This window comes from Ipomoea triloba, chromosome 8, assembly GCF_003576645.1.
Source record: "Ipomoea triloba cultivar NCNSP0323 chromosome 8, ASM357664v1".
Taxonomy (NCBI): domain Eukaryota; kingdom Viridiplantae; phylum Streptophyta; class Magnoliopsida; order Solanales; family Convolvulaceae; genus Ipomoea; species Ipomoea triloba.
The window spans coordinates 4773999-4788573 of record NC_044923.1 but is presented as its reverse complement, the minus strand read 5'-3'; the positions used below and the strand labels follow the sequence as shown (position 1 = coordinate 4788573).

At 36.6% G+C, this 14575-nt stretch overlaps 1 protein-coding gene and 1 pseudogene across 1 annotated transcript; one reads left to right on the top strand and one right to left on the bottom strand.

Annotated features, from left to right (window-relative positions):
• Window positions 1-604: 604 nt before the first annotated feature.
• On the top strand, window positions 605-8652 carry LOC116027618. The gene is made up of 15 exons (XM_031269323.1): window positions 605-1889; window positions 2007-2263; window positions 2330-2540; window positions 2735-2972; window positions 3052-3139; window positions 3286-3561; window positions 3659-3673; window positions 4670-4909; window positions 5047-5358; window positions 5466-6780; window positions 6877-7136; window positions 7203-7413; window positions 7624-7861; window positions 7943-8096; window positions 8179-8652. Exons 1-15 carry the CDS (start codon window positions 605-607, stop codon window positions 8479-8481), a joined length of 5403 nt encoding a protein of 1800 aa, XP_031125183.1. The 3' UTR covers window positions 8482-8652.
• A 1831-nt stretch (window positions 8653-10483) lies between these two features.
• On the bottom strand, window positions 10484-14575 carry LOC116027241 (annotated as a pseudogene).

Genomic DNA, 14575 nt, shown 5'->3' with positions numbered 1-14575 from the left:
GGGGGGGGCTAAGTTGGTCGGTTGTATGAGGTAGGAGGAGAAGAGAGTCATCTTCTTGGCGAGAAGTGAGAAGAATTAACGGTGGATATAGATATATGAGTAAGTGAGTGAAAGCCAATGTGTGAACTTTGAAACCCATAATTTTTTTTTGAATATTCTATGATTTCATTGTCTTTGAAGAAATAGTCTAGTGAGGTTGAACAATTGGCCTAATTAGGTTAATAACAGTTACCTCTTGTGGAGGATAATTCACGTTGCTGACACAAAAGTCTAAGAAGTTGAAAATGCTAAAAAAAAAATAGCTAATCTGGAAAAGTTAGATAGTTACGTCGATTATAATATCTCCCAGAATTGCATGGAGTCTTTCCTCTTTGTCATCATATAAGGACTAGCTACAGGTGATTGGATTAACGTTTCTCAATCAATAAACAATAAATTTTCATCTAGAAAATTAGAAACTATACTGCTTGGGGATAAGGTCTAACAGCGTAATGAAAAGTAAAAATATATAGTAAGCATGTAAACTCTGTCCTTACATAGCTGACGAAATAGTCAAGAATATGAACAAGAAGAAAAGCTAGATTACAGAATTAAGCTTTTCTCAATGGCAACTCTTCTTCTGTTGCTCCTTTTAGTAGCACTCTTATTTTCATGTCAGAAAATTTCATTTGCAAGGGATACCGTTAGCTCTACTGAATTCCTCAAATATGGTGACACCATTGTTTCATCTGGTGGAATCTTTGAGATGGGATTTTTTAGCCCTATCAATTCACAGAATATCTATGTTGGCATATGGTACAAGAACATACCCATTCGCACTGTAGTTTGGGTTGCCAATAGAGATTCTCCCCTCTCTAATACATCATCAGTAGCCTTGCAGATCATCAGTCCAGGCTGGCTAGCTCTAGTTGATGGCAACGACACTGATATCTGGCATACTAACACTTCCAAACAAGTCCCAAATGCGGTTGCTAAACTATTGGATTCTGGGAATCTGGTGGTGATCGATGCAAATGATGATAACCCAGAGAGTTTCTTGTGGCAAAGTTTTGATCATCCTACAGATACTCATTTGCCAGGGATGAAACTCGGGAAGAATTTCGTTACTGGTATTGACACAACGTTATCGGCATGGAAGTCAGAAAGCAATCCAGGGATGGGGGAATATGAACTTTCTGTTGATCCTGCAGGATGTCCACAACTCATCTTAAGAAAAGGTGGACAGGAAGTGTCTCGATGGGGACCGTGGAATGGTTTGCGTTGGAGTGGATTATCTGGAATGTTAAAAAAGGGCAAGATTGCAGAAATTTTTGTAATCATTAATTCAAATGAGGTTTCCTTCGATTATAATGTTTATAATCGCTCAACCTTGGCTAGGACGGTCCTGTCAAATGTTGGGAGTGCAGATATCTATGTATGGGAAGATGGAAAGGGGGAATGGAACAGTCTCCGTAAAATACCAACAGATGTTTGTGACAAATATAGACTATGTGGAGCATATGGGAGTTGCGACTATAATAACAACGCTGCTTGTGAATGCTTGGATAAATTTTTGCCTAGAGATCCAGGAGCATGGGGCAGGACAGATTTTTCTGGAGGGTGTGTTCGGAGGACACCCCTAAAATGTCAAAATACATCCTCGGATGGATTCAAGAAGTACTCTGGTATTAAATTGCCAGATACTCAGTTTTCATGGTTCAATAGCAGTATGAACCTTCAAGAGTGTGAGCAAGTTTGCCTGAATAATTGCTCTTGTACGGCTTACTCAAGTTTAGATATAAGCAATGGACAAAATGGCTGCTTGCTTTGGTTTGGAGATTTGATTGACATTAAAGTTCTACCTGTGCATGGGCAAGATCTGTACATAAGGATGGCTTCTGCTGATTTAGGTATGCCACAAATTCAAAGTGACCATAATTTATTATGAATATTTTTGCTGTACTGTTCCCACTAATCCAAGGTGACCATCATTTCTATAATCCTTTCTATTTTTTTTTTATTGGTAGATTATCCTTCGAGCTCAAAGGGCAAGAAATCAAAAGTAATAAAATTGTGTTCATCAGTATTGGTTGGAATTCTGGTGCTAAGCTTGCTCCTGACTTTGATCATAATATTGTACAAACGGAAAAGGAGGGAGTACCACTTAAAGTTAAAATGGGACGAAGATCAAGCATTATTTGAAGTATCTACAATAACAAGAGCTACTCATAACTTTTCACTCGAGAACAAGATTGGAGAGGGAGGATATGGGCTAGTTTACAAGGTAACAATATATTATCATCCAAAATTATATTAATCATTTTCTACAATCTAAAATTTTCATTTATAGGGTGTTTTGGATGATGGAAAGGAAATAGCTGTGAAACGGCTTTCAAAGTTATCTAAGCAGGGGATTGGAGAATTTAAAAATGAAGTCAATTCTATTGCTAGACTTCAACATAGGAATCTTGTGAAACTTCTGGGATGGTGCATTCAAGGTGATGAAAAGATGTTGATCTATGAATATATGCCAAACAAAAGCCTTGACTCATATATATTTGGTATGATATTCACATCTAATAAAATTTTAAACAAATCTATATTGTTGCATTTGATCACTTCATCAATGTCAATTTGGATTATAAATATATTCTTTTAACCAAGAAAGTGTGTGCTTGGAACTGAAAGTACCCTTCTTGTATGATATTTTTCCATTTTACAGAAATGTAAGCAAATCTTAAAAAATCTTTGGCAGATATTCGTAGGAGAGCATTACTTGATTGGTCAAAACGCTTCAACATTATCAATGGAATTGCTAGAGGGCTTTTGTATTTGCACCAAGATTCTCGACTAAAAATTATTCATAGAGATCTCAAAGCTAGCAACATTTTGTTAGATATTGATATGAACCCAAAAATATCAGACTTTGGCTTGGCAAGGAGCATTGGTTTAAACGAGACAGGAGCAAATACAGACCGAGTTGCTGGAACACTGTAAGATTTCAATCTCACTTTGCATTCATTTGTTTGCTATTTTGATCATTCAAATAACAAGTTAATATTTCAAACACAGTGGTTATATGTCTCCAGAGTATGCAGGACATGGGACCTTCTCAATTAAATCAGATGTATTCAGCTTTGGTGTCTTGGTAGTAGAAATTGTGAGTGGGAAAAGAAATAGGGAATTTTCTCATCATCAAGATCACTATGAGAACCTTCTTGGCCGCGTATGTCTGTTGTCTCATATTTTATCATATTTATTTATTAATGTTTCAAGTCCTTAACTATTAATTCATACATACTACAGGCATGGAAGCTTTATAGAGATGGTAAATTGATTGAACTTGTAGATAAGCATTTGGATGAACAACGTGATTTGCCCCAAATTCTAAGGTCCATCCATGTTGGCCTATTATGTGTTCAACATTGCCCTAAAGATAGGCCAGACATGTCTTCTGTAATTCATATGTTGGCGAACGATGTTGAGTTACCCAATGCTAAAGAGCCTGGTTTCTTCACAGATGGAAGCGCAATCGAGGGTAAATCTTCCTCAAGCACAGAAATATCATGTTCTATAAATGAAGTCACCATCTCATCACTCGATCCTCGTTGAAAAGATATCATGTTCTATAATTTTTTATTTACCTCAAATTTGTATTTCTTTTTTATGAACTTCATAGGGAAAACTTGCGACGGTATGTATGAAGTTGAACAAAATGTTTATAGTAAAATAGCTTTATTGGAAATTTGTGTTTATTTTCACTACATGAGAAAGATAAGTCAGAGTCTTCACTAGTTGAGACAAACTAGCTGAAGGTGATGAATCTTTGCCTTTAACAAGCAGCTTGAAGAGAGAAACAGAAAAGCCCATAGAGTTAATGTGGTGTGAAGGAGTGGCCTGTTTGCTGAAATTTCTGTAATCTGAAATACAAATGAGGTTAATGCAAGTGCTCTTTTCTGTTAACATTTGAAATCTCGTTCCCTCGTTCTGCATCAGTTGGTATTCATAGCCAAGTTCCTAGGGAACAACTGAGATAGCGGCGTGACCCTCTCCACTTGTCACGACCCAATATGGCACAATCCAATATCTACAATAATGGAAATAATCCACCCATCGGCAACGATCGTGGGGTAGATGCCCGGTGGGCATCGTTACAAACACAGAATGACAACCACAACGGGGATTTTCAAGAAATTTGAAGCATCTTTGCTAACATTAGAGCACCCCTACCAGGGGTTATTATTTGGTTTATTGCAGAAAAAGTGCCACATGGCAAGAGAGGGGATGAGAGAGAGGGGGAGGGGATCGTCTGCAAGGGCTTGTTTTTTTTGTAGAAAATGGGACCCACCGCCTATTAAATTTAGCCACACAAAGTCCCGTGGAACGCACAAATGCGCCAAACGGGCGCGTGCGTCAGGCGCGCCTCACATTTGCTTTGTTTTTTTTTAAATTTTTTTTTCTTTTTTAAATCAAATTTGTTTTTTCTTTTTCATTCCATCCCATTTTCTCTTTCCTAATAACACTTACAAAAACTCATAAAAACTGCAAAAACACTTCATTGATAAGGATGCTCTTAGCCTTCGACTTGACGGATGCGGAACACTTCCTGCCATCAACGACAAAAGGGCAAATTTTATGAGCTTAAAGGGCTCATTGGGCTTAACTACCATTGAGACCATTCATTTTATAGCCCAAACTAGCTTTAAGAAAGAAAAAGAAAAAAGCCCATGAATTAATAATTCCCATCCAGAGCATTAGGCCATTAGCAAACAGAATAGGGAGAAAGAGAAGTTACAGTGCAGCAGCAGCTCTTTCATGGAGAATAATGGTGGCCACTATGGCTGCCTATTCAATGGAGAAATGGAAATCCTTCATGAGCGTGGTCAATTCCTTCTCCACTTCTACTACAATTAATGGAAAAGTTAAGCCGGTGATGAATTATGAAGGAGCCGGCTGTTAATTGCAACTAGTGGAGCTTCGGCAGCCAAGAAGGGAGGTCAAGTTCAATTTCGATTCTCCTCAATTTAAATCTGTTTATTACGCTTATTTAATCTTTCAATTTGAAAGAAAAGGATAGCAGAGTTTGATGGGAAAATGAGCAAAGCAGGAGTTATAGATGATAGAACGGAAATAGATGTGAAATGGCTTTTAAAGACTTCTAAGCAAGGGTTTGGAGAATTTAAAAATGAAGTCAATTCTATTTCCAGAGTTCAACATAGGATTCTTTGTAAAGCTTCTGGGATGGTGCATTTGGTTTATACGATTAGTTTTGACGATTTCAGCAGCTACAGTGTACTACGTAGAATTAGTCAACCAATACACCATCCCCAGCTCCCATTGGTTAAGAGCTATGGTGTACTCTACATGGCTGACAGAAAAGTCTTAAGGAAGTTGAAAATTCTAAACCAAAAGCTAATCTGGAAAAATTAGATAGTTGATTATACTATAATATGAATACAAAGGGTGAAATTCCATCACATTGAACCAAACATAAGAAGAAGAAGAGAAAATCTAGATTAGAGAAGCTTTTCTCAATGGAAACTCTTCTACTTTTATTAGTGCTCTTATTTTCATGTCAGAAAATTTCATTTGCAAGGGATACCGTTAGCTCTACTGAATTCCTCAAATATGGTGACACCATTGTTTCATCTGGTGGAATCTTTGAGATGGGATTTTTTAGCCCTATCAATTCACAGAATATCTATGTTGGCATATGGTACAAGAACATACCCATTCGCACTGTAGTTTGGGTTGCCAATAGAGATACTCCCCTCTCTAATACATCATCAGTAGCCTTGCAGATCATCAGTCCAGGCTGGCTAGCTCTAGTTGATGGCAACGGCACTGATATCTGGCATACTAACACTTCCAGACAAGTCCAAAATCCGGTTGCTAAACTATTGGATTCTGGGAATCTGGTGGTGATTGATGCAAATGATGATATCCCAGAGAGTTTCTTGTGGCAAAGTTTTGATCATCCTACAGATACTCATTTGCCAGGCATGAAACTCGGGAAGAATTTCGTTACTGGTCTTGACACAACTTTATCGGCATGGAAGTCAGAAAGCAATCCAGGGATGGGGGAATATGAACTTTCTGTTGATCCTGCAGGATGTCCACAACTCATCTTAAGAAAAGGTGGACAGGAAGTGTCTCGATGGGGACCATGGAATGGTTTGCGTTGGAGTGGATTACCTGGAATGATAAAAAGGACAGAAACTTCCGAAATGTTTGTAATCATGAATACAAATGAGGTTTCCTTCAGTTATAATAGCTCAACTTTGATCAGAACGGTTCTGTCAAATGATGGGACTGTAAAAATCTATATGTGGTCAGATGGAAGAAGGGAATGGAACAATATCCGCAAAATACCAACAGATGTTTGTGATGAATATAGACTATGTGGAGCATATGAGAGTTGTGACTTTAATAACAACCCTATTTGTGGATGCTTGGATAAATTTTTGCCGAGAGATCCAAGGGCATGGGGCAGGAGAGATTATTCTGGAGGGTGTGTTCGGAGGACACCCCTAGAATGTCAAAATACATCCTCGGATGGTTTCGTGAAATATTCTGGTGTTAAACTGCCAGATACTGAGTTTTCATGGTTCAATAGCAGTATGAACCTTCAAGAGTGTGAGCAAGTTTGCTTCAACAATTGCTCTTGTATGGCTTATTCAAGTTTAGATATAAGCAATGGTCAAAATGGCTGCCTGCTTTGGTTCGGAGATTTGATTGACATTAAAGTTCTACCTGTGGATGGGCAAGATCTGTACATAAGGATGGCTTCCTCTGATTTAGGTATGCCACTAATTCCTAGTGACCATAATTTCTATGAGCTTATTAATACAATGCATCCACTTTATTTATTTATTTATTTATTTGTTTGGGATATAGATTATCCTTCAACCTCAAAGGACAAGAAGTCAAAAATGATCAAATTGACTTCATCAATATTGGCTGGAATTCTGCTGGGGCTGAGCTTGAGCTCAACTCTGGTCATAATATTGTACAAACGGAAAAGGAAGGAGATTCATTTAAACTTACAATGGGAAGAAGATCAAACATTATTTGAAGTATCTACAATAACAAGAGCTACTCATAACTTTTCACTCAACAACAAGATTGGAGAGGGAGGATATGGACCTGTTTACAAGGTAACAATATTTAATTATACAAAATTATATTCGTTAGTTTCTACAATCTATAAATTTCATTTATAGGGCGTTCTAGATGATGGAAAGGAAATAGTTGTGAAACGACTTTCAAAGACATCTAAGCAAGGGCTTGGAGAATTTAAAAATGAAGTCAATTCTATTGCCAAACTTCAACATAGGAATCTTGTGAAGCTTCTAGGATGGTGCATTCAAGGAGAAGAAAAGATGTTGATCTATGAATATATGTCAAATAAAAGTCTTGACTCATATGTATTTGGTATGATATTCAATTCCCATCTAAATTTTAATGAAGTCTATAGTTATGTTTGATCACTTCATCAGTGTCAATTTGGATTTTAAAATTTTGCTTGAAAGCATTCTTTTAAGCAAGAAAATGTGTGCTTGGAATTGAAAGTTTCCTCTTGGATTTATTTATTTATTTTGTAGAAGAATATATATAACTAAATTGTATTAATATGTTCGGCAGATAATAGAAGAAGTGCATTACTTGATTGGCCAAAACGCTTCAACATTATCAATGGCATTGCAAGAGGGCTTTTGTATTTGCACCAAGATTCTCGACTAAAAATTATTCATAGAGATCTCAAAGCTAGCAACATTTTGTTAGATATTGATATGAACCCAAAAATATCAGACTTTGGATTGGCAAGGAGCATTGAATTAAACGAGATAGGAGCAAATACAAACCGAGTTGCTGGAACACTGTAAGGTTTCAATTTCATTTTGCATTCATTTGTTTGCATTTTTTTATCATTGAACCTAACAAATTAAATTTTCAAATCCAGTGGTTATATGTCTCCAGAGTACGCAGGACACGGGATTTTCTCTATTAAATCAGATGTGTTTAGCTTTGGTGTCTTGGTACTAGAAATTGTGAGTGGGAAAAGAAATAGAGAATTTTCTCATCATCAAGATCACTATGAGAACCTTCTTGGCCATGTATGTCTATTTTGTAAACATATTTATTTATTCGTTAAGGTTTGAATTGAAGTCTTGATATACTAATTTATCTTTATGACAGGCATGGAAGTCTCATAGAAATGGCAGATCAATTGAACTTGTAGAAGATCATCTAGCTGAACCACAAGATTTGCCTCAAGTTCTAAGATCAATCCAAGTTGGCTTGCTATGCGTTCAACACAGCCCTGAAGATAGGCCAAGCATGTCTTCCATTGTTCATATGTTGGCTAATGATGTTCAATTACCCATTCCTAAAGAGCCAGGTTTCTTCATAGAGAAAAGGGTAATTGAGCCCAATTCTTCAGACACTGAAAAATCATGTTCCATAAATGAAGTCACCATCTCAGTGCTCAATCCTCGTTAGAAACGATGGTTTTATAATTGTATTGTTACTTTTATTTGCCTCGGGTTTGTATTTCTTTTTCCAAGTTTTATAGGATTAAATGGTGTGATATATAGGAAACCTCTCATTAATTCAACATATACCCCACTAATGTGTTAATAACTCTGAAACCAATGCATATTTTCACTTCAAGACTTGAGATATGGTAATTTCATTGTGTTTCAAGTAATAGTGTAGTGATGTTGAACAATATAATTGGCCTAACTAGGGATGATTTAATTTGTTTGGAGGTGTTGGTTGGTCTGTTCTGTTGTAAGAGGGACTAAGAGGTAGGAGAAGTGAGAAAAATTAACGGTGGAGATAAGATATATGTTTTCCTGATTTGAGTGAGTGAAAGCTAGTATCAAATACAGACTAATATCAAATCCGGTTGCAAAGTTATTGGATTCTGGGAATCTGGTTTTTAATAGCTCAAATTTGGTCAGGACAGTTCTATCCAACTCTGGGATCTTAGAAGTCTATATATGGCTTATTCAAGTCTAATATAAGCAATGGAGAAAATGGTTGCTTGCTTTGCATATTTGCATATTGACCTAACCCGTCTCATGAATAAGGATTTGTGAGACAGTTTCACACACGTGTAACCCTACAATAAAATATACATAGTATACAATTGTGACAATGTGTAGCTAATTCTTAGGGAATTAAGATTAGGTTTACTTGTTAGGATGCTAGAATGTTTTGATTGCAATTATGAAGTGACTTGATGAATTGACCTGATTCTTGTTAGGAAGTGGACTTTGTGTAGACTCTTGTGTAATGACGGCCGCATTATACAAGAGATCTAGGAGGTGTGTAACCAAAAAGAGATTAGGACTACACTATAGCCTACTCCACTTGCAATTCCCACCATGCACCGAGAGGTAGAACTCGGAAAAAGATGTGGACTCTTAAGTGTTTTATGAAACGTCTCAAGTAGTAAGGTTGCTATGAGAGTAGGATTTTACTACTTGATAGGCCAAATAGACCACGAGAGGCTTGGCAATTGAAACATCTTCCAAGAATCATGGTCAATACATTACACTACTTCTTATACTTAGAGCATCTTTACTAGTGGTTTTTTGTTGGACTATGTCAGGAGAAAAAACTAAAGGTGGTTTTGTTTATAGATGTGAGACTTGGTTTTTTGTTGATTTTCATCCCTACAGGATGTAGTTTTTAATGGGTTCCGCATTTACATTTAATGGCAGCAAAGTTGATTTTGTCTCTGCGTACCGGACACGCAGCACGCCCCACAGCTGGTCGCACTGCTTTATATTGCAGTCAGAATGCTTAGCTTTGCAGCAGTTTTATTTTTTATTTTTTTACTCTTTTTTCCCTTTTTACTTGTTATCTATTTCTCTTTTCATATTCTCTTTCCTAATTACACTTACAAAAACTTCTCAAAAACCACAAAAAAAAATCCACTATTAGGGATGCTCTTAGGGCCATTCTATTGCATCCAATCAAGAAACACCTAGTCCTAGTCTCCTCTATTCACTTAATTACTTTTTATAATTACATGTTGCTTTACTTTCACTTATTACTTTGATAATGCTCCTTGTTTAGTTTTGAGACCTAGCTTTCTATGACTCTTACGAACTTGTGCTTAGCCACACATTGTTCAATTTCCATTTGCCATTCTTAGAGAACGACATCACGGAAAAGCTTCACATTTCTCAATCCTACTTTCCATCTCACTCATACTACAATTATAAATAGGAGAGCAAATAGGTAGAGAAAAAAAAAACCAGTCACTGTGGGCCAAATTAAATTGCCAAATTGGTAGATAAAAACAACCACAGAGAAAATTGAATTTATCTCAAGTTTGAAATTGTAAGACGATAGAATATAGCGACTTCAATTCATGCATTCAAACCAATCAAAATAGATGAATTTTTCGCAATTTCGTACACCAATGAACATTTTGAAAGGGCAATGAAGATAGGTAATAGTAAATTAAAATAGAAATTAAGAGCAAGGAAAAAGAACGTCAAAGTGGTTTAATTTGATGCTAGAAGTTTTCCCTATGAAATTCGTAAAAATAAATACAAACTTAGGGTAAATATAAATAGAAATAACTCAATTATATTATATATGTACACCTTTTAACGGGGACCGAATGATGTGATGGTGACTTCATTTATGGAACATAATATTTCAACGCCTAAAGACGACATCGTCTCACTTACCCTTGTTTTTGTGAAGAAACCAGGCTCTTTAGCAATGGGTAACTCAACATTGTTAGCTAACATATGAACTATGGAAGACGTACTTGGCCTATCTTCAGGGTAGTGTTGAACACATAATAGGCCGACATGGATTGATCTTAAAACTTGTAGCAAATCACATGGTGCATCCAGATGCTCGTCTACAAGTTCAATCAATCTACCATCTCTATAAAGCTTCCATGCCTATAGTAAATATGAATTAGCTAGTAGATCAAGACTTGAATTTAAACTTAATGAATAAATAGTTATGCATAAAAGTGAGACATACATGTCCAAGAAGGTTCTCATGGTGATCTTGATGATGAGAAAATTCTCTATTTCTTTTCCCGCTCACAATTTCTAGTACCAAAACACCAAAGCTGAACACATCTGATTTAATGGAAAAGAGCCCATGTCCAGCGTACTCCGGTGACATATAACCACTGTGTTTTGGAATGTTAATCTATTATGTTCAATGATAAAAAAAAGCAAACAGATGAATGCAAAGTGAAATTGAAACCTTACAGTGTTCCAACAACTCGGTTTGTATTTGCTCCTGTCTCGTTTAATCCAATGCTCCTTGCCAAGCCAAAGTCAGATATTTTTGGGTTCATGTCAATATCCAACAAAATATTGCTAGCTTTGAGATCTCTATGAATAATTTTTAGTCGAGAATCTTGGTGCAGATACATAAGTCCTCTGGCAATTCCATTGATGATGTTAAAGCGTTTTGGCCAATCAAGAAACACTCTCCTTTGAATATCTGCCAAAGATTTTTATACAATTTGCTTACATTTCTAATTAGAAAGGAAAAAAATTCATTCAAGAAAAATACTTTCTATTCGAAGCACGCATTTTCTTGGTTAAGAGAATGCTAACAAGGAAAATATTTAAAATCCAAATTGACACTAATGATGAATTGGTCAAATTTAAGGTGCGTCATTTTTAGCACTGAAGGTGCCACATTTTAACACTTAATGTGCATTATTTTAACACTTAAGGTACGTCAATTCAACACTTAAGTGCGTTAAGGTGCATCAGTTCAACAATTGTATGAGGAGAATGAACCAGTTCCCAGGAAGCACTTAAAAAAAAAATTCATTGATTTGAGCCATTGATCTAAATTTGATTTAACGGTTCAAATCTCACCCCATCTTTCACCTGGGAGACTCTTGAAATGTGAACCATCATCTCTCTATATATATATTATAGGGACTAGATCAAGTGCGAAGATAACTTCTTGTGCGGAAGTGCGGCCTTAAGTGCATAATTGACGCACCTAACCTTAAGCATTAAAATGGTGCACCTTAGGTACACAAACCACGCACCTTAAGCACACAATCAAAGTACATTAAGAACACAAATCACGCACCTAAATTTTAAAACGGCACACCTTAAGTTCCAACAACTTACGTACCTTAAGCACACAAATGACACACCTTAAGAAGGAGACCGGCGCACCTTAAGTTTCAACAACTGACGCACCTTAAGCACACAAATCACGTACCTTAAGAAGGCAAACCACGCACCTTAAGAAGTAACACAATGAACTTAAAGCTTTAGATCGACGCACTTTAAGTTTTAACAAAAATTCACCGTAAGTTCTCAACTGAAGAAATGACGCACCTTAAGCATAGAGACTACGTACCTTAAGAAGGAAAATCACGCACTTTAAGAAGGAAAACTACGCACCTTAAGTTTGACCATATGCAAAAAGATCAAAATGCCACCGCATTATTCAATTCAATTCCAAGCATACATTTTCTTGGTTAAAACTTCAAAGAATGCAGAAATAAAATTGACTAAAATTTAGATGGGATTATCATATGATACCAAATATATATGAATCAAGGCTTTTATTTGGCATATATTCGTAGATCAGCATCTTTTCATCTCCTTGAATGCACCATCCCAGAAGTTTCACAAGATTCCTATGTTGAAGTCTGGCAATTGAAGTAACTTCATTTTTAAATTCTCCAAGCCCTTGTTTAGATGTCTTTGAAAGTCGTTTCACAGCTATTTCCTTCTCATCATCTAGAACACCCTGTGAATGGAAGTTTTACATTGTAGAAAGTTATTAATATAATTTTGGATAATTAAAAAAAAATATTGTTACCTTATAAACAGGTCCATATCCTCCCTCTCCAATCTTATTGTTGAGTGAAAAGTTATGAGTAGCTCTTGTTATGGTAGATACTTCAAATAGTGTTTGATCTTCTTCCGATTTTAAGTTTAAAAGAATCTCCTTCGTTTTTCGTTTGTACAATATTATGACCAGAGTCAGGCTCAAGATCAGCACCAGAATTCCAGCCAATATTGATGAAGTGAATTTGATTATTTTTTATTTCTTGCCCATTGAGCTTGAAGGATAGTCTATCAAAAAAGGAATTAAAAATGAAAGGGGATGCATTATTATATTATCAATGTGAGGGAAGTTATGGTCACTTTGAAGTTTGAATTAGTGGCAACAGCTAGGCAGAATATCAATAATATATTACTAGATTGGTACCTAACTCGGAGGAAGCCATCCTTATGTAAAGATCTTGCCCATCCACAGGTAGAACTCTAATGTCAACCAAATCTCCAAACCAAAGCAAGCACCCATTTTCTCCATTGCTTATATCTAAACTTGAGTAAGCCACACAAGAGCAATTCTTCAAGCAAACTTCCCTGCACTCTTGAAGGCTCATACTAGTATTGAAGGTAGAAAACCTTGTATCTGGCAATTTAACACCAGAGTATTTCAAGAATCCATCTGAGGATCCATTTTGACAATTCTTCAGAGGTGTCCTCCGAACACACCCTCCAGAAAAATCTGCCCTGCCCGATGCCCCTGGATCTCTAGGCAAAAATCTATCCAAGCATCCACAATTAGGGTAGTTATTATTGTCACAACTCCCATATGTTCCACAGGATCCATAATTGTCACAAACCTGTGTTGCTGCTTTACCGATAATGTTCCATTCCCTTGTTCCTTCTGCCCATACATAGATATCTAAACTCCCAGAGTTTGACAGGACCATTCTGACCAAAGTTGAGCTATTATAAACTTTATAAGTGCTGGAAACCTCCTTCATATTAATGGTTACAAAAATTTCAGCAATCTTTCCCTTTTTAACCATTCCAGGTGATCCACTCCAACGCACACCATTCCACGGCCCTGATCGGAACACTTCCTTTATACCCTTTCTTAAGATGAGTTGCGGATATCCTACAGGATCAAGGCAAAACTTATATTCCCCCGTCCCTGGATTGCTTTCTGACTTCCATGCCGATAGAGTTGTGTTAAGACCAGTAACGAAATTCGTCCTGAGTTTCATGCCTGGCAATAGAGTATCTGTAGGATGATCAAAACTTTGCCACAGCAAATTCTCTGCCTTATCATCACTTGCATCTATCACCACCAAATTCCCAGAATCCAATAATTTGGCAATTGGATTCTTAACTAATCTGGAAGTGTTAGTATACCAGATATTGGAAGTGTTGGCATCATCAACAAGAGCTAACCGGCCTGGATCGACAATCTTCAAGACCACTGATGATGTGTTACTGAGGGGAGTATCTCTATTGGCAACCCAAACTACAGTGCATACAGGTATTTGCTTGTACCATATGCCAACGTAGCGATATTGTGAACCGGTAGGGCTAAAAAACCCCATCTCAAAGATTCCACCAGAAGAAACAATAGTATGACCATCTTTAAGGAATTGAGTGGAGCTAATGGTATCTATTGCAAAGGAAATACTTAGAATTGAAACTAGGAATGTTAAAGAGATGAGCAATGGAAGAGTTAGCATTGGTAACAGCTTTTCTGATCTTCTTGTGTTTGGTTCAATGTGATTGGAATATCTTTCTTTGTATTCATA